The following is a 21,068-nucleotide window of genomic DNA, read 5'->3' on the forward strand; positions in this document are numbered from 1 at the left end:
CTATAACAAATGACATTCATAATACTACAACTTTTACTTGCACTTTTTTATCACGTTTGGATTGATACATAAATATGCGCACGTATTTGCACGTGTGTTTCTTAGTTTAAATAACATCATGCCACTTAAATTGAATTGTATTACCACTAACTGTGGTTAGTGTGTGTTCCTCACTGTGCACAATAATTATTTCGATTAAAGATTGCGTTTTAAACTTTGTTATGTTGATTTTTTTTAATTACAAAGGCGATGTAGCCTATGAACATTGATTCTAATCCATTAATCTAAAATATGTTTTACTCGTTCTTATTTATAGATATATTTGTATAACAGTAGTGATACAACGGGATAGATATGAGTGGACTTTAAATAAGATATGATGTTATTAAGGTGGACTGGAAATTTTCGATAACATCCCAACACTTTTCTGGGGATTTCTAAAACTCGCCAGGCAAAGACGACAGAAAGGTCACAAAAAACAAACAAACAAACAAAAACACGCAAAACCCTTAAAATGTCAACAAGTTTCATTATATGGCGCTGCGACTGACTCTGTGAACAAACCAATCAGAGACACGTCAACCTTAAAGTCTCCCTTAAAATAAATAACGGAAGCGGACGGAAAAGTTTATTATAACATGTCATGATACTGGCTGTGTTCTTGGAGTACTTAATCAATACAAAGTGGAAAAATAAGGAAAGTGTGTAGCATACGTAAATAATAAATGTTTCTCCTCGCTACCCTGGAATTTGGGATTCGTCATGATTTGCTGTAACGCGCATGCGCGCAGAGCCCTGTAAGCGATGGCGAAATTCCTGACTTTTATGCAAGGAGCAGGGTTAGATGGAAAGTTATCTCGATAAAATTAGCAATTACGCTGCCATTTTCGATCCACGGCACCACCACTGTTGCTCACTGTTTACTTCGACCTCTTTTAGGTGAAGTCGTTGCGAGCTATCGTGGTTTAATATTACGAGGAAAGCACATCTTCATCTTGCTAACTATTAGCTGGGTAGCATTAGTAGCTGCTTACGCTAGCATGTCACATCTTGCCTTGTCTTGTGCTCATCTATGTAGCTAGCAAGTTATCCGTGTGTCAGGTGTTGCAGAATATAGCTGGTCAAACATTTTCTGGTGTATCTGCTGTCTCGGAGTCATCAGTGAGCATCGGCGTGTTGGTAAGTACAGCGTCAATGTTAGCAGTCTGTAGGTACAGCCTGATTGAATCCTGTTTATCTACCGTGTGTCTTCATGAAAACGAAGAAGAATAGGTGTATTGTTGTTAATAAGATGACTTTAATGTCACAGTTGGATGACGAGCAGCTCTTGTATTAATAGAATAAGACGTAAACAACCGACTTGGCATGAAGCTTTGCTCAACTTGTTGTTTCAGCTGTGGTCAGAAAACAACAATAAATGTGCACTTTGTACTTGTGCAAGGATAACATACATGTTAGTGATACTCACAAATTACCTCAGACAAAAAAAAAACAAATGTGTAAGGGCAATGCTAAGTCAAATACTGGATGAATAACCAGCTGTTAGAGCATGCCAAGCTGGCTGCCAGAGAAGGATCTTTTACCATGTTTTTTCAGATAAACCACCATATTACATTAAAACCTACAGTACTTACAATTTGACTTTATGTTAAATTGACTAAGAAACAGCACATTGTAAATGACACTCTTTATAAATATAAGTAGATTTACACGAGAGGCCTGATTTATTAACCAATATAATGGTCTCTCAATGTGATGTTTAAGACTGTTGAATAGGTTCTTGTTGGGACATACCTTATTAGTATACCCATTCAGGGGTTTTCCCCCGATCTCAACAAAACTGTAAGTGAAAAGCAGCTGTGTCCTTATCAACTGCTTCCTCAGCCACTGCAGTCAAATATGAAGTACAGTTAGGACAACAACAGATGTTACCACAATTTCAGTACAGAAGTCGTGTTTATGGTGCTGAAACAGGAAAGGATGAAGTGAAGAGCAACAACATCCGAGTGTTACAACAGTGTTTTTTTTAAATGTGAACTGTCAGCACTTTATACTGCTGTTTATTTTCCTAATGAGGGGAAAGTAAACACACTGTTATTCACATTTAGACACATGTAACGTGGCACTCCTTCAACTCTACAATTAGCCACTTATCCTTATTAAACAACATTATATATGGAGACAGCCACAAATATTTGATTGTAATACAGAGCCACCTGAGGCTTCATCCAGTTTCTGAACCCTGGGTGGCCACAGGGGCTTTATGAAAGAGGGTGGAGGCTGTCATCAGGGACCTGCTTTGTATTTCTCTTCTCACTGACCCCAAGGTTGTATTTAGTAGGGTGTTATTGGCAAATCACTTCAAACTAAAACACACATTTGACTGAATTGTCCTGTGGTGTCAAACAGTAGGCCAAGTAAAAAAAAATTAAAAAAAAGGCAGCGATTGTCTTTGAGGCCAGAAGACCGCAGAGGGAGTCTGCCTTGTTCTAAAATAATGCCAGTGACACCAGGATAATCTCATGTTGGTCTTCCACTGTAGCGATAGTCCCCTTAAACCCAGTTCATTGACCATCACACTGTAAACTGACTGTGTTGTTTAAGCTTAAGGAGGGGAGGGGCTAAAGCTAACAGATAAGCCAGATCACTGTGAGGTTTAGGGGCGCATGCGCTGCTTGGTAATTAGGTTCAAGGACACATGTTACACTCTCTAGGAGTTCTGTTTTTTGTTTTTTTAAACAGAATTCTTGTTGGCCATGTCTTGGATGTAACCATTTATTTTTCTTCTGCAAGTGATCAGTTCATTAGTCAGCCCTTTGATTTTAATTTTTAATTGTATTTGTTCATTTACAGCGACACATGCAGTGAACACTGCTCCATGTATTAAATACAAAGTACCGGTAGATGCCACCTATACTGCAGGGTTCAAGCTCTGGCTGTTTTGCGACCCTTGTTCCTGGCGAGGCTTTTAGGATCAAAACAGAATCATTAGACAAAGAAATACAGACGCAGTGATACTGTACAAATAAACATTATAAACTCAATACAAATAAGAGCCTATATAAGACCAAAACTTCAGTGCAGTGTTTTAACTATGTTTCCTCATCAAGTTAGATTTTATTGAATGTATAATGTATCTTGACTGATTTGTGTTTGTTGATCCTTACGTTTAGTAGCATCGGCCTCATATCTAGGGATGCACGATTAATCGTAAAAATGTGATACACCGATGTCAAAGGTGTCATGGTTCACATCGGTACTCGGTAAAGTAAACTGACAAACGGGTTTGCGGCCCCTGAAGGAATCTTTTTCAGTCTCGATTTGTCGACAGTCTCATATTATCTCGTATCATGAGTTGAGTGAATGGTTACATCCGTACTCGTATCTTCGGTCAGCTTTCATTCATGTTTTCAATGTGAAGGATTTCAGAAAAAGATTGTGAACAGCAGTAAATACTTGTGTGTTTTTGTGCAGCAGAGGAAACTTTATTCCACAACCTAAAGGGTTAAAAATAAAATACATCCTCTAAAACCATTAAAAATGTCGCTCTCTTTTGCATCTCGCCCCGGCATCCAAACCCTCTTATAATCACTTCAAAGAGCTATTGTTCTGCTTCCTCATTCACACGTCACCTGACAGACATCATGCTGAATGCAGTATGTCACCTGATGTCTCGTTTGTCTTTTCTTCTGACTTCATAACTGTTTATGAGAAACGTCATTGCTTGGCTTTCCAGAATAGCCTCTGATTTACCCATTTGATGCCATTTATAGAGCCTAACACAGTGTTTTTGTTTTTAATATGGTTCCACTTTGCTCCTGGATAGGATTAACATCGGCCGATGAATGTCAGGTATCTGTTGTTGCTGAGATATAGATGGATGGATACAAATATAAGTTAAAATGTTCAATAAACGGAGAAAAGACTATGATGTTAATTTAAAGTTAGTTTGTATCAACTTAACAAAAACTGAGAAAACAGTGGAGGGAAAATATACTGCTGATACTGGAGACGTTCTCCCTCTCTAGTACACAGTTTTTAGTGTCAGACTAAAACACAAGGCTCCCATGAATTTTACCAACATTCAGTGTTATTGTCATGAAAGAGGAAAACATCCGGTCAGTCGCCTCTCTGCTCTGTGATCAGGCCTGTTTGGTTTGGATGGAGCAGCTTGCCAAACTTGACCGTCCATTGATGCCATCGGGGGGAAAAAAACAAAACAAAAACACAATCTTTCAGAGTCAATAATTAGACCGCTCTGCCAGAAAGTGCTGCCAGTCAATGACTGGCAGTGAAAAACAACGGATGTGTTTGGAAATTAATTATGATGTGCGTCAAATTTCCCCTCATTGCAGTCTGGCCTGTCATTAAATCTTTACTGGAAACAGTTGGACATACAGAGTTACTTGCCTTGTGCTTTTTTTTTTTTTTTTTTTTTTTTTTTTTTTTTTTTACTGTAAAATGTACAGATTGCTTTACATAGATCATGATATCAGCATGAAAAGAAAAGAAACTTCAGGTAACAACAAAGTCCATCTGTAGTTACAGTGGAAACATTAACAACACCACTTATATCCTGTGTAAAAAGGAGACTTTGCAGTAGCCACTGTAAATCTTTGAACCTTGTAGCATTCAGTAACGGTCCATCCATCCATCCTTGCATATAGCCTCCCTTCATTTTATTATTGAATGAAATTCAATAGAAATAAACAAAAGTTATCCTTATAATGTTTGAATTTCTTTTTGGTATTTAAAGAAATCCTGCAGGAAAACATGAATTAAGAATGACATGGTTTTTCCCAGTCAACATGATTATCATTATTTCATTCTTATAGCAAGATAACATTTCTGTCGACTCTATATTCAGAGAATCACATTTTAATTGTTTAATTGTTGTTGTGATGTTGGTGGGGATGTGCTCATAAAGTAAGAGGAAATGATTGGTTGGCAGACTGGATGGGGTGAAAGCTCAGGTCTTTGCGGCTCACTTGATACCTTTTATTGATACTTGATTGCGTTTCGTTGCAGGAGCACCTCTTCAGTGGTGTGAATGAGGGAGACATGGCAGACCACACCCCACCTCTGGAGTCCGGCCAGCTTCTCAGCCCTGAACTCCCTATCCTGGCCTCGCCGCCACCACCAACTATGGTCAACGGGGAGGGCCCCCAGCAGGTACACTCAGACCCTTTAAACCACACTTATCAATGAAGTCTGCTTTGTTGACTTTTAGCAAAACCACCTTTTATCTCGTCCAACAAATTGATTTGGCCTCCACTCGTCTGTTCTCCAACTGTTGTGTGTACAAGGAAACTGGGCTCACAATGTTTTCTATACAACAGGAAATGTTGCCCTTGAAATGTACTACGTTTGTGGAAAACTTTGAGAAGGTTCCACTCAAAGCAGTGGCTTTTGGTTTGACTAGCACAGTGGGAAACATGCATGTGGTATTCTGCCTGTTATGTAAAGCCGGCGTATAACTGTATGTGTTACGCAGTGATAGAGATGGTTGAAGTCCTCTATGTAAATATATTTAAGGACAGAAGAAAATGAAATGGGACCGTGATTTAACACCTTTATCTAAACAGGATTATAATCCCTGAAACACAGCTGGATTTCTATCACAATCGTGCAATTCATTGTGTTGCCATAAACTTGATCCGACTCAGTGTGGTGTTGGATGTGTCTGACAAAAGGATCTATCTTGTAAAACTAACGGCTTCACAAATGATGCACATGTGGCTCTTACTCAGATCAGTATTGAAATAACCAAATGGATTTGCTGTTCTCAGTTCAGCTGCTTAACGGAACATGCACAGCAGGTGCTCGTTGCTTATGATCCACGTCTGTCTCACTTGTGAAAGCAGCGTTTGCTTTACGGGTAGAGCAGGGCAGCTCTTGTCAGAGAGTCAGAGTGAGGCTGAGCGGCCCTGACAAGCCTGGCTGATTTTCCTGTCATTTTGATGGTCATCAGTTCGATTTACTTAAGTTTCCATGACTTCCTGGGGGATAGCATGGAACCCTTGGTGATATGTTTTCCGCCCTTTCCTCAGTCTTATGCAGTTTGTCTAGATAAGACTTGCTAATATAAGCGCCGCCCTATAAACACGACTTTCCAGCAGTCGTGTCATTTTCCACTGTGGAAAAACCCTCACCTGAATCTGTCTTTGTTCACGTAGAGATCAAATTTTACTGGTTGTGTTGATCTGTCAGGGTGTTGTTCTCATGGAATTCAGTTACCTTCCCACCTCCCACAAAGGTTACCTGATTACCTGTTCTCGCCCCTGCTCGCTGTTGCTCGTGTTTTATGAAAGCGAGAGGAATAAAACGCTGCTCTTCCCCTCTGGCTGACGTCATCACCTCACCTCTGCTGATGCCAATGCAACACTCTGCCGTTTTCCTGATCACTCATATGTTCCTATTATGATGAATAACATGCATCACCTAACACAGAGGAGTTCCTGTTTTTTTTTTTTTTTTTAAAGCGAAGATACGATGACTTTGGTTTGGCCAGCTGTTGTTGAGGTAATTCCCTTCAGACAGACGTCATTAAACACATGCATCATCTGCTCATTCATTGATAAACACTTCACTGCTTGTGAACCTAGTTGTGATTAAAAAAAAAAAAACTAGCAAACAAAAGACAATAATTGTGTGTGAATAAGTGTCAGAAGTAGATAATGCTCTGCAGTTCCAGGGCCAGGGTCATCCATTGGTAGATCAACACGGCGATGTGGGGACATTGTCTGCTGAGCGGGAGAATCTCAGTGTAGGATTGTAAATGTGTGACGACATGCTCCAGAGTAGGGATGGGAATCTTTGGGTGTCTCAACGATTCGATTTAGATCCCTGGGGTCACGATTCAATTCAGAATGTATTTTTGTGTAACTTTATTTTGAAAGGGTATTCAACTCAAGTGTGTTCAAAATGAATGTGCCTATTGAGAGTATTGACTGGAGTAAGAGATGGATGGATAGATAGATGGATAGATGGATAGATGGATAGATAGATAGATGGATAGATAGATAGATAGATAGATAGATAGATAGATAGATAGATAGATAGATAGATAGATAGATAGATGGATGGATGTAGAGTGTTGTTTGTCTGAGGAGGTGAGTAAATATACTGACAGCTGCAGAGTGAGGAGCAGGAACCACTGAAGGGGTCTGGGCCCTGACGGAGCGAGGCGAGTCCGCAGTGACAGTGAAGAGGATTCACAGCGATGGCTGACCCGGCCGCTCCTGACCTTTTAGCTGGAGAAGCTGCAAGAACACCTCATTCTTTGTTCTGGGTTTCTTTATCCCGGTCTTGGCTCGGTACAGTATTAACGCTCTGTTGGACCAATTATTCTGACTCACAGAGGAAGCCGTTGTCTTGGGGTCATTACCTGAGATGATTCTTTTATAGAGATGACTTTGACTACAGTATGATTCACTGCTTCAATCCATTTCGGACCCCCGCCCTGCCACGATATTTTGTGCTCATGATGTTTGGTTTTTTGATAAATTGGTTACAGATGAATCAGTGTGTTTCTGTCAATGTTTAAGCTCGGCTAATGGCTTAATATGTACTCATCTTTTTTTGTGCTGATGGTTGTGTACATTTTCTTTCATTTTGTACATCTCTCCTCCTCATTAGCGCTCCCACTTAATGTTTTCATGTCTTTTGTGCTCGTGTTTTTTATGTACTGTTTTGATGGATATGAGGTTCGTGCTTGTTGCTTAACAGACTGTAAGTGATAACAACACCTTTGAGAAAAATGTGATGAGCCGTCAGTGGAAATGTTATTTTCACTCTCAGATAAACCATCCTAATGGGAAAAGTGCTTAATTAGACAATCTTTAAAGCCAGCATCATTTATAAGGGCTTGCTTACAAAAACAGTGAACGTAGAAGTACAGATTCAACCATGTTTTTTTTGTTTTTTTCCCCGATCGTCCTTGATTTAAATTCAAAAACCTCCTGTTTGCTGGGGTTTGTGAAAGAAAGCACTTTGCATTAAATCGTAACTCCTCCAAAGTGAACAGGGAGCACACAGCCATGAGTGCGCGGTCTGCTGGTGGCTACGTGCCATGCGTGGGCTTATGTTACTGTGGGATAGTGAGACCTCACTCCCGACCCAGCCGTCTTGGTGCTGGCCTTGTATGCTTTAGCCAGACACAGGAGACAGGGCCTTGGACATGTGCCCATCACAAGTTGCCAGAGGGTTTGAGTTGTTGTGAAAAAAAAAAAAGCAACCCACGCCGCTCGTCTCCTGGTCAGCCACTGAATCATCTGTGGAGATGGGGACGTGAGCCCACTATTTGTCAACTATTGTGAGGAGGAGGACAGTGCATGACTCAGCAGTGTTCAGGACCATTTTTTTTAAGCTAGTCAGACAAACCATACAAATCATTACTGCACCAATATTCAGAGCGGCATATTTTATCAAGCAAATGACTCACTAGTAAAAATATCAAAATCTCACCACACGATAGTACCACAATAACACGTTCACAGTATGAGATGTATTGTGATATTTAAAAAAAAAAAAAAAAAGATAATTGATTGAATATTGTGAAGACAACAATTTTAATCTAAAATAATTCCCTCTGTTGTCCTTTCCCACTCATGCAAAAACACCAGCACTGCAGCTGAAATAAAACAATCTCGATCCCGCAAAATTAACAATACAAGTGCATCTTTAGCAGGGATGTAAAGATTTATTGTGAGGCAGTTCAAAAATTGATAAAAAGGTTTCACGATTCACAACGATACTTTACAAAAATGAGTTGGTGAGTCAAAAAGTTAATTTTGGACCTTGTCAGTAACATGGTGAGTGTCAGCAGCTGTAGAGCAGAGGTGGTTGGTTGTAACAAGCAGGCGTTACCATGGCAGCTACAAAGACCAAGCCATACTAACAAACAGGCTTGTAGCCTCGATCGCCCAAATGAGTGAAAGAGCCAAAGACATTATGCAGTGAATTGATGTTTTCATGAAAAAATGATAGGAATCTTTTTTCAGTTATGACTAGTTCATATTGGATCTTAATACCACTCATCACACTACAAGATAATCAGGGCAGATAAAAGGATAATTGATAGTCAAGAACGACCCTACATTTGTCGGGAAGGAAGAATCGGACCTCAAATCCGCCCAATTATCCTGAAGTCTGAGCCCGGTTTTAGTTGGTTAAACCAATTGTTAATATTGTTATAAATTTGGGCTCACAATGACGGTCAGTTTTTGGATGTTAACCAGCCGTGTTGGAGGATGGCACCTGGTAGCACAGAGCGGTTTGGCGGTGTTTTGATCTTGAAAATGGAGCTAAAGTTGTATGTGTTAGCAGCACAGAGAACTCCCATAATTCTCCGCCAGCCTTGACTTCAGGTTTTGTTATCGTAGTATTGAGTGAGAGCCCCCTGGTGGAGGAATCCACATATTGTATCTTTAAACAAGCGTTCAATCAACAGGGAAATCAGTTGCTAGGAACATCCCTGGTTTTTAGTGTGACAGAACTTGACTTTGCCTGGAATTTAACATTTGTTAAACCATCCCTTGTACTATTTAAAAAAAAAAAAAAAAAAAAAAAAAAAAAAAAAAAAAAAAAAAAAAGAGAGAAATTGTTTTGGTACATTTATTTTTAAATATGTTTAAATAAATAATATTGTTTTGTTGTGAATTTATTGTAAAAAAGAAAAAGACTAAAAATAGGGACATGATCTTCACTTAATCGAGTTTTATTCTTCATTTCAAATCGTAAAATCAAAATGTCCTCATCAATATTTGACTGCGAACTCTGTGTGGCTACGTAGGTGTAGGTAGACAAACAGCTTTTGTCTGGGACAACAACAAAGAGCATGCATGGATTTTGCTTGCAGCAGGTTGACTAGCCAAACAAAGTGACCAACCCTGGAAGGTCTCTTGCCAGGAAGCTGACCTGGAGCTCAAGGACAGCTCTTGAACAAGCACAAAGCGCCCTAGCTATGATGAGAGATTCAGCCCCGAAGCGCTTCACAAGTCTAGTCTCTGTTGTGGAGGAGCCAGATGGAAGGTACTCCTGTGGAGAGAAAAAGCACACGACAGCATCTCAAGAGTTTGCAGAAATTCACGAGTTTTTTTTAGAATCCTTGGGCTTCAACATAATGTGGTCGGATTGAACAGAAACGAGGAGTTTAGCTGAAGCTTTATCAGATCTACTAAAACAAAGTTCCTATCGAGCACCAGTTAAGCACCGGAGATACTAAAAGTAAGACAAGTTAAACACTCTTGATGTAAGCATTATTTTTTTTTTTAAAGGTTTATTTTTGGCCTTTTGCCTTTATTGATAGGACAGTGGATAGAGTAGGAAACAGGGAGAGAGTGGGGAGAGACATGCGGGAAAGTGGCCACAGGCCGGACGCGAACCCGGGCCGCCCGCGCGAGGAGCAAAGCCTCGCAACATGGTGCGCGCGCTGCCGCTGCGCTATCGGCACCACCTCATGTAAGCATTATTTACATGGATGCAGGACACTGATTCTACCATCTGAGTTTGATACTGCAGTGACTGGTCCATAGAATATGTTACATTCAAAATTGAAGACTGACCAAATGGAGGAAGATTTATGTTGACATAATATAGCACCTTCTAAACATAATACAGTATACATTAAGATTTGAATCATCTCCATCACCAGTGGTTGGCTCATGATTACGAGTGTACCTAGACTGTGACGTGAAAGTTTATTGACCGAGTTAATGAAGGGCTGATGGAAAATAGTGCGTGCCTCAGGTTTAAGACAACACATGTACAAGGTTGGCTGTGTGCCTGGACGTCTGTTTGGGATTCGTCTCATAAATATGTAAAACAGGTTGTATTCTCTGTGACGAAACATTGATAAAAAAAATATTTATGAGGACCTTCTACGTCATACACAGCTCTCGGAAAGATTTTATTTCCCACCAGTTGTCTCCTCCTATCTTGTCATGCGACGTTTCCAGGGGATCCTGGAGGGCGGAAGATCATCAAATTGCCCTAAATCACTATTACACACGTAAGCATATGCCCTCACCTGCGTTACTTCCTGGCTACTTCCGACACTGGCAGGATTTTCCCACTGTCATTTGGATCCTGTTTCCGGTCCAGCCAGCTGCTATGTCACATCAGCGTGCAGTAAACAATTAGGAGGAACAAATAGTGAGAAACCTGAACTCTGAGTCACCGACGGCTGAGAAACGTCAGAGCTAACAGCCATGAACACAGAGAGCAGGCCCGTTCTCCAGGGTAATAAAACACAGCGGTAGCCATCAGTGTGACATTGAGTGTTAACTGATCCATACACTCTTTGCAAAACGCTTCAGACACAGAGGGAAATCTTGACAATGGTGGGAATTCTGGGACATACTGTTCGAGGAATTAGTCACAGTTTGTGTGATATTCATGGTTCCTGTTCTCTTTATGCATGTCTCTATTCACAGCTCTGTTAACTTCATGCTTGTTGTGAATATGACATCGCACATTACAGGGCTTATTCAGCGGTTTGGAAAGCAGCCGTTGCAGCATCCTGGCACCGTTTCAGAGTCAGTACAGTCTCACCTGTTTAGCCCCCGTTTCCACCAAGCGGTCCGCTATGGATCAGTACAGTTTGGTCCGATTTGGTTCAGTAAAGCCTGATCCTGTTTGCGCTTCCACAGCCAACGTGTGCCCTATTTTCTTTCTCTGATGTAGGCAACTAAAGCTTAATACTGTAGTTAACAGACGCATCAGGGAAAGATTTAAAGGCTCGATTTGAATCATATATCTTATTCATGAAAGTACCTAACAGAGCTGAACATTAACATTCTCAGATCAATAGTCATGTTGGATAGTAGATTTAGTGGATGCTAAATAATACCCTCATTATTGTTCTACAGTACTTACAGGGTTTTGTTTCTCTTACCTACCATTCTTCTTCCAAATTCATTTTTGCTTTTATATATCTCTTAAGTCCTCTTAATTCATAATCCTTTCCTGCTTGGAATTTAATCACTCGTGCGAGCAGTTTTATAAATCTGATCCCTTCAATCCGTCTTTTTTTTCTTTTTCTTTTCATTAAACAGAGTAAAAGAAATGGTAGGATAGGATTTGACTTTGTGGAGGATATGCCATCGGCCCCGCTTGTTCGGCTATATCATTGACGCAGAGTGACTGCCAACTTGGCACATGCTGATCAAGTGATCAGCACTGTCACTTTAAGGAATGATCCATTTAGAGTGGACGAGGAGGACAGATGTTCAGAAGCGGTGAATACTTGCGGGCTCTGTTTATTGTGTCTCTGTACAAATAGAGCCCCTGTTTTGGCTGTCAGCGGGCTGCTTTGTGCTCTTTGAAGACAGAAGAGAACTGGAGGGTGCCGGCGCTGGAGCTCCGCAATTGAACTCCCACCGCCCCATCTCCTCTCACATCGATCGGAGTATTAAGAGAGGGTGTATGGCATGTCGCTCTGTGAATGGGAGAGGGAGCCAGAGAGAGTATGAGGGGGAGGTGAGAGAAGGGAGGGAGGGAGACTGTAGCGTAGTCTTATATGTCAGCCTCAGAAGCTGCGTGGGTCGTTCAGCTCCCTCACGCCATTGTTGATGTTTTGAAAAAAAAAGAAAAAAGAAAAAAAGGCTGAACAAAAGACTCCCCACGCTGTGGAACCCTTCTACCTTTTGTCGGCTCAGCTGTGCTATGATCACCCCCCCGGTGGAATCCTTTTGAAATTAACCACATTAAGGAGCACAGCAGGCATTAACTGAGCTGGCACACAGTCAGTGACAGAGGCAAGAAGGAACTGAAAAAGCAAACTGAGGCATCATCCCCCTCCTTCACACATTTGGTCCCGTTTTCCTCGGGTTCATCCTCCTCCCTTTCCGAAGAGTGGCCACTGCTGATAAGGTTTCAATCCCTCCTCCAAAAGGTTTGGCGCGGACATCGCCGTGGCTGATTTGTTGAAGGGGTTGCTGTGGATACTGACACGGTAGGGGGAGGCTGCACCGGAGCCAGAGGCAAGATTGAACAAGCCGCTGCAGTGAGTGCCGCTATGGAGCAAGCGAGGCTCAACCTGGCCGAGCAAACGTGAGCGTGAGCGCCACACTTTCTGTGACGGCTTCATTCAGCGGGAGAGACTGAGCATCATCCGCCTGCATCGCTCCTGCTGCGCTCCTCACACCTCAGCCAGAGTCGTTGGTGAATTTGTGCAGGAGTTCATGCAAGTGGAGTGTTTTTTTTTTTTTTTAAAAGGACCAGCCCAGCCAGATGTGTTAGCATCGCAGGTCATGTGATTTCTCATGAGGGTAGGGTGAAGTTGTGGAGGGGTCTGTGAGACCCTGGAGCATCTGTGACTGTGTGAATAGCAACGCCTGAATGAGAGAAAGCGATGCGGGCAACAGTAAGTAGAAGTCAGATCTTTTTGCCAGCTCAATTTCATCCTTTTGATTTTTATGCACATGGAATTAATTTATCCGCCCTGATTTCAGATTAAACTTCCAATGTTGCGGTTGAATTCTCGGGTAGTTGTTTACTTCCCACAGAATGAGGTTAACAACAAACATGCACATGCTCCAGACTGTGAAGTGCCTAGACTTTGATTCAATAAGACCTCCCTCGCCTATGCATCCCCCCCCCCCCTTCTCCCCCTCCCCCTCCCCCTCCCCCTCCCCACCATCATCCACACTGCTGACGCTGCTTGTGTGGGTGTGTATGAACATATGAGCTGCTGTGTGTGGCCGTCAAAGGGCTCTTTCCTCTCCCTGCTGAGCACATGAATGGGAGCGGTGTCAGAGATGGAGGTGCTGATGATTTCTGTGCTCGACGAGAGCCACAGCCAGAGCCCTTTGCCAGGGGAGTGTAGATTCTATGACAGCGACTTCCACAAGAGTGAGGTAACGAGCGCCCACACACATTGCCGGGCAACCAAAATCTAGTCATGTGTGTTATTGTGGAGTTGATAAGAATTAGCCAATAGTGATGGATTCAGATAAGGCAGGGGGGAGAAGCTTCAGGGTTTATTATTCTTTATTGACACAATCCGACCTGTTGATTAGAATAACATTGTCATTCATAACTACTGAATCGTTTTTTTCTGCTTTTGTCAAAAGAAGATTAATTGTCACTCATGTAAAATGGTTAAAGATTCTCTTTTTTAAAATTTTTACTTTACCTCTTGTCAGCTATGATGCTCAAGTCTTTTGTAATGAAAGAAGCAGCATGACTCAGTGCAGGGTCGCAGTGTGCACCTGATATATCCAGGAGAAAAGATGAACTCCATTAAAATACAAAAGCTAGTAAAGATGACAGACTTGTGAGGCTCATGGTTGAAGCTCATCACTCGAGGAGAATGCAACACATGATCAGAAGGAACAGTTCAATCGCAAAGCGTCGTGTCTTTAAAAATTGTGAGTTTCAAGATCAGAAAGCATGCTCAGGGTGGTTTTGAAACGACAAGGACTTTGTTGTGTTTTTCACCTTTTAAGCAACAGGATGAATGATCCTAAAATGTACAAGTTGTTCTTCCAGGAATGTGTGTACGAGCTGCAGTCCACGCCGCCTGCTTCAGACTGCACTCTTTTAGAAATGATCCCAAATTTCGATGGATGATATCTCTTGAATTTGATGAAGCTGACACTGATCGTTCCAGGATTACCACACTGGGAAGGAAGCTATTTAGCCATCACGTCAGCCCCGGTAGTCTGCCGGTCTTATTCTCAGTAAATGTCTCCCGTTGTTTGGTCACTCATAACACTTTTGATGGACTTTGGTCTGGAGACCAATCGGTGTTATAGAAAGTGAAGCGTGTGTTGTTTTTAATTAACTCTGGGATGTTTCTGTTCTCGTCTGCCTCTTCCTAGTGTCACCTACAGCTCAGCCACCGTCATAATGCTTTTAATAAAGAGATGCCATGACTTTGTTTCCCTCTGTGGTTTTCAGTTGGCTCCCTCTATGGTTGTCAGTCTATCACCACACCATTGGGTGCTTTCACAGAAATGGAGCTGCTTGTTTTCCCACTATGTCTGTCGAGGGAAATTTGCAAGATCTTGTGTTTCTACAACACTGGAGCAGGTTTTACAGACAATCTGCAGCTTCAGGTTTTTTCTTTTTTTTTTTTTGTGTTCGGACATGTTTAGGTCGTTAGTTTACAAAAATGTGTGAAAGTGAACTATAACAGAACCTGTTGCTTTGTCTCTCCACAGGTAATCCTGGTGCAGGTAAACCCAGGTGAGGCCTTCACTATTCGAAGAGAGGATGGACAGTTTCAGTGTATCACAGGTGAGAGAGCCGCCTTGTTTGTACACACACTTGATGAATCTGAATATCTGACGAAATCATGAAAAAATGTTTCTGACAAATGCTGAATACATTTGGAGCCATGTCCTTTCACGAGCTCCCATATGAAGAAATTGTGAATGCCTCACTTGTGACGCATGTTTTGGCCTTGAAAAAAATACAAAACCTTTTATAATCCGTTAATTTTGAACACACACTCTCTCCCGGACTTAAAAAAGGAGACTTTGTTCATTCGTGTTGTTTGACCACGTGTGTTCCTAAAAGCAAACGCTAAATGGAACTAAATTCTTCAAACGATGACATGCAACATGTGCACAGGCTCATTGAACAGCACCACTTCTGGTTTGGAGCTTCGCTGTGCAGCGCTACTCGTCGTGTTGTGCATCTTTTGGGCACAGCGTCACTGCTCCAGCAGAGAGTGCTCCAGAGAGAGAGAAGACACTGTGTGTCACTGTGCGAGCTTCAGGTCATTGTGACCACAAGACAAAAGCCTTTTTTTTCACTGCACTCTTCACAGAGCTGCTGAGAGCTCTGGGAATGTACGGCTCAATTAAACGGCGGTGTTCTCAGTTTATGCCCTGAAGCTAGGAAACATGTCTAAGTATATGGGAAATAGATGTGGGGGATATTGTTTCGTGCTATCACTAGAAATGTATAAACACAATATTTGTTATTTTTCCCTGATACTGAGAAAATGAGAAAATATGTAAAACAACATGGAAGAAACGCTACACACAAAGCTATAGTAGAAGAACAATCTATGTCTCTATACATCCAGCTTTACACTTCCATATAAAAAAAATAAGCACATTGAGTTCTTTCTCTTGGCTTCAGTTTTGCTTGGAATGATTCATTTTGACATTTAAAAAGGTATTCTCCATTTTTCTTAACTTCTATGCTCCCAGCATTCCCCTTCACCTTGATTCTTTCGGCTTCTTTTCAGTGTGTACAGAGAAAAAGGGAGGGGCTTTGCCAGGAAGCATTGACGTATTTTTACAGAAACGATGACAGTCATCGTCGTCTCAGAGCTCCCAGACTGCTTGGTGACATAAAAACATCTTCTGTTTCAGCTGGTATAGAGATACATACATCCTGAAAGAAGTGTGTGTGTGTGTGTGTGTGTGTGTGTGTGTGTGTGTGTGTGTGTGTGTGTGTGTGTGTGTGTGTGTGTGTGTGTGTGTGTGTGTGTGTGTGTGTGTGTGTGTGTGTGTGTGTGTGTGTGTGTGTGTGTGTGTGTGTGTGTGTGTGTGTGTGTGTGTGTGTGTGTGTGTGTGTGTGTGTGTGTGTGTGCATACACAGTATGTAAGTTTTCACTTTAATGCATCCACTTTATTTTTATTGATATTTTCATTACAATGGCACCGGTCGTAATGGTCTGCCTCCTCTTGTGTCAAAACAAAAAACCAACAAGAAAATCATGATTTTTATTTTTTACTCATTAGCCCTCCTCTGTGAATGTCATTTGGCATGCTTCTCATTGCCTTAATATGACAGGTAATATATATGAAGTGTGCGATGATAGACTATAATAGAGTGAAATACGCACGTGGTGTAATTACAGCATGGTGGCAGTGGAGTTGGGACAGAAAGGCGGTGTTTGAGTAAGATTAGTTACACATTCTTATTTACCCCGATGACAGTCATTTCCTTTTCTTCAATTGTTGGTGATTGCGCTGGCTTTGTGACAGCAACAATGAAGTCTAGCACCGATACGCCTCTGACACTGTGAGACGGAAGACAGCTGGAGTATTTGTAGGAGGCAGAGCTGTGGGGCTGTGATTGTAAGCGTTTATGATAAACATAATTTATTTTCCTTTAATCCACAGACATCCTTTCACATATTGACATTTCAGTGAACTCATTTTTTTTTCATTCAGTTTGATTTGATAAAAAAAGGACAGCAAGCTAAATGATGACCACTTCATAAAGGTTTGTTCTTTTCTGTCCTGGATGACCGCAGCGTGTTGTTACATGACCTTTGAGCACAAACTTGATGACTTGTATCCTTTGGCTGTGCCCTTTCTAGTGAAGGATATGAAGATCATTGTGGACAGTAGGACTCAGGCATCCTGGTTGAAATGACGATAGGGTAGGGCTCGGCGGTTAATCGAAATATCGATGTCGTCCACATCGATTATTTCAATTATTTTATAGGCGGAGTCATGTGACGACACGTCTGCAGCAGCATGGAAGTAATGTCCGTCATTCGGACACAGTTTGTCTTTAGGGAAGACGACACTGAACAAAAAGAAGTCAAGTTTAAACACTGTGGGGGAAAAAAAACGGTTTGCAGAAAATCCAAGGTATTTATTTTCTACTGTTTTAGAGAAGTTAATTTCTACTTTGAAACTAATGTGTCCTTTTCATTTCAAGTGATGCTTTGATTTCAGTTCACAATATTCAGTCACAATAACCACAGAATAGTTCATCAGATATGCACTCCTTCATCAGACAAGATATCCCAGCTATAATAGGACATTACAGTAGAGACCCTGTCAGCGAGGTATGAGGGCAAAAAACTCGAATGAAATAATCCAAATGAATCGTAATCGAGGTCAAATGTTCAGTTAATCGTGATATTGATTTGAGGTCCTACCGCCCAGCCCTACGATAGGAGCAAAATCAGTGATATGAAGTGATGCTGCCCCAGCAGGGAGCCATCATAGAGTTCAGTCACGCAGGGACTCTTCTCCTTACTCCTGTCTGACTGAGCTCCCGCACCTGGCCCACCATTATGAGCTGAGTAAACCTTCCTAATGGGGAGCGAGTATACATGGTCTCTCCATCAGAGGAGGAACAAAGAGCTGAGAGGTGCCACATAGATCAGTGTGACTGCTACTAACTGGCCTGTCACAGGCTGCACTCTTCTCTCAGTGACGTGAATAGAGGGATGACTCACCGCTTGCAGTGCAAGGAGTGAGGAAGATGAGTGTGTGTGTGTGTGTGTGTGTGTGTGTGTGTGTGTGTGTGTGTGTGTGTGCGTGTGCGTGTGCGTGTGCGGGCATTCATGTATGCACATGTGGTTAGTTGGTTTGGTTTGCTGTGTGTATACAACAACATACTGCCCCTGTTCACTACAGTGTCTGTAGTCCATATGCATGCTTTCAGCGTTAACCCTAGTATGTTTTGACAGAGACAGTGTGACGCCGTTCCAAAGAGGCGACGAGCTGGTGTAATCACATTTCTGAGAGTTTGCTCAATTCCACACCAATTTGTCGATTCAGTCTGTATTTTTAGCAGCTGGATGTGCGTAATACTAATTACTATACTTTAGTGCATGACAGCCTGCCTAATATTAGCAGACAGTCTTTTGAAATGCAGTTTATAGAAGGCATTTGCTTTTGTGATCTCGGCCTTGGAGGAGCGACCTTGAGCAGAGGAGGCTAATTGGAGTGGCCATTTAGCATCTTCCTGCTCGTGCTATCCGCTTTGCAACCAGGGGAGTTCTGTATGTGAATGGACAAGTCCTGGCAGCTCCAACCTCGAAGCCCGGCAGCCTCGCTCTGACACTGTAGATTTGTCAGCTGTACCGCTGGCAGCAGGTGAAAGACCACCTGATAATCTCTGTGACTCATGAGGCACGTCCTCATAAGGACCAATGGGTTGATTAGATCTGCTTCTCCATCTGACTGAGGCTGTCGCCCGTTCACGTCCCTTTGGATGTTTCAGTCTCCGGTTGGTGGCTGAAAGCACCCGTCCAGTTCCACTGGGCTCATCTCGCCTGATAGAGATGTGCTTTCTCTCTCTAAAGCCGAGACATTCATTCGGCCGTTCAGTCATTCTGGCATCTCAACAGGGAGCTAAAGACTGTGCGCACATTTGGCTCGGTTTTTGGCCATAAATCCAATGTCCTTAATGCTTCTCTGTTAGATACTGGTTGGTAAGTCCGACCGTCTATCTGTCCTTTTTATCTGTTAAAATGTCTCCTCTCATTCGTATCTGTGCTGCAGATATGTTCCTTCTTTTTCTCTGTATCTATACACTGGCCTGTTGTACTTCTAATATAGAAAGAGGGCTTTGAGCTATTAGCTTGCACTGTTACAGTCTGGTTACCCTTAGAAACTAGTTGGTGTGTTCACCAACTATGTAACACAAGCATGTTTATAACCGATCCATATGAACACAGTATAACATGTCAATAAAGTTGACATGACACTGCACTGTTTCACGCTTGTTGTTACTTTGACTCTATATGACCTGAATAAATGAAGGCTTGGACACGGGGCTGCGATGACACCTATCGTAGGACAGTCTCTCCTGGAGCACACTTGCTTTGAAGTACATGGTGCTTCAAACCCAATGTGATAACACTGCAGAAAATAATAATGTTCCTTTGTCCCTAAATAATATCCTGAATAATATACATTTTAGAAATGAGCGGGAGGATGTGATGCTGTTTATATCCTGCGTCTGATCTGCAACCTGTGGGATCTCTGTGCACGTAATGAAACTGCGACAAAATGTTTTCTGTTTCCCACTAACGAAGTTCTTCTACGCTCTTCAGTGGACACTGAGAATATGTGCAACTACATGTAGCATTCTGTCATCGTAGTGTCGGACTCCTGCTGCTTCGGCCAGGCCATTTCTGTGTCATTCGTTTACGTCGCGTCCCGCTGAGACCTTTTCTCCGACGGGGAGCGTGTCCCGCCCTGAGGTGCGTGCGTGGAAAAAGCAACTCGAGAATATTTCAGGATCGGTTCAGAGAAGCATTCAGGCGTGTATCGTTGAAAACAGCTTACCCTCAGAAATCCATGCTGGAACCTTTTGTCTTCTTACTTTTATGTTTCGAAGTAAATGTAGGATTTTCAGATTGTAAATGTCAGGAGCTAAATCGGGAAAAAAAAAATATTACTACGTGTGTTTTATCGCCTTCTTTCTTGTCACCTCTCACCTTTCTTTATATTCAAAGCCTTTCATTGAGTTTGCATTGAGGCTTGTGAGTGGGCAGCAAGGACATGCTACTATCATGAGACAATATAGTCTAGCACTGGGAGGGGGCTGGTGGTGAGGTTTTGTGCTTCAAGTGATCCATTATTCTCATCGAGAACGTAACGCATGCATGATCATAAAGAGTTAAAAGCATTCTCACTGTGGCGGGGAGGTTGCATGTTTCCTCTCCTGGGGAAATAAAAGCTCCTCACATATGCTTCCCATAATTGGACGGCAAACATCAGACACATAATGCCACATTAGCACATGATTTTTCTCCTCGCCAGCACAACACCGAGTACACGCACACAAACATGCGCATGACGATACACGCACAGGCGCGGCCCATTCACAGCTTCTGCAGTGTGTGTAGCTCCAAGAATGACTGAGCTTGTGACTCATTCTCCCATGGCTGTGTTCGTACCATGCGGGGAGGGAGAGAATGAGAGAAGATGCAAAAAAAACAAAAAACCCTTTTTGTTTTCCTTCTAAATATAGTCGAGGATGGGATGTCCAGACTATGTTCACTCAGCCGTTTCTGTGCGTGTAAAATAATCAACTTCAACGGGTTTGGGAGGTTACAGCTTCTTGTTGGGGGGGGGGGGGGGGGGGGGGGGTTCAAGTGAAATCGTCACGTCCTGAACAGAGCCACATCCTTTTTTTCTGTTTGTTTGTTGAGGGCAGCAGCACCAGTGTGATGTTCTGTTATAAACACAAGCGTGAAGGTTACTGATTCCTTCCCCTCCTGTAAACATCAGTAATGCCAGCAGGGCTGCAAGAAGACGTGCGTTTGTCTTCAAATATCAGGGCTTAACACGAAAGTCGGCGAACACTGGGAAAAGAAAAAATCTCTGTTATTAATATCTTTTTTTTTTTTT

The 21,068-nt window shown here is 42.2% G+C and overlaps 1 protein-coding gene across 3 annotated transcripts in view; it reads left to right on the forward strand.

Moving 5' to 3' along the window:
• The first annotated feature begins 674 nt into the window (after positions 1-674).
• fndc3a (fibronectin type III domain containing 3A) overlaps positions 675-21,068 on the forward strand; it is a 42,986-nt gene continuing 22,592 nt past the window's right edge. Inside the window, exons 1-3 of one of the 3 annotated variants that reach the window (XM_079353304.1) lie at positions 675-1,179; positions 5,029-5,172; positions 15,168-15,243. In XM_079353304.1, the coding sequence (XP_079209430.1) occupies positions 5,062-5,172; positions 15,168-15,243 (187 nt within the window). In that variant the 5' untranslated portion in view covers positions 675-1,179; positions 5,029-5,061. Of the gene's footprint in view, positions 1,180-5,028; positions 5,173-12,081; positions 13,367-13,707; positions 13,860-15,167; positions 15,244-21,068 lie in introns of those variants that run through there. The other 2 variants (XM_079353305.1, XM_079353303.1) reach the window with 2 other exon arrangements.

The sequence above is a fragment of the Symphodus melops genome, assembly GCF_947650265.1.
Source record: "Symphodus melops genome assembly, chromosome: 10".
NCBI classification, from domain to species: Eukaryota; Metazoa; Chordata; class Actinopteri; order Labriformes; family Labridae; genus Symphodus; species Symphodus melops.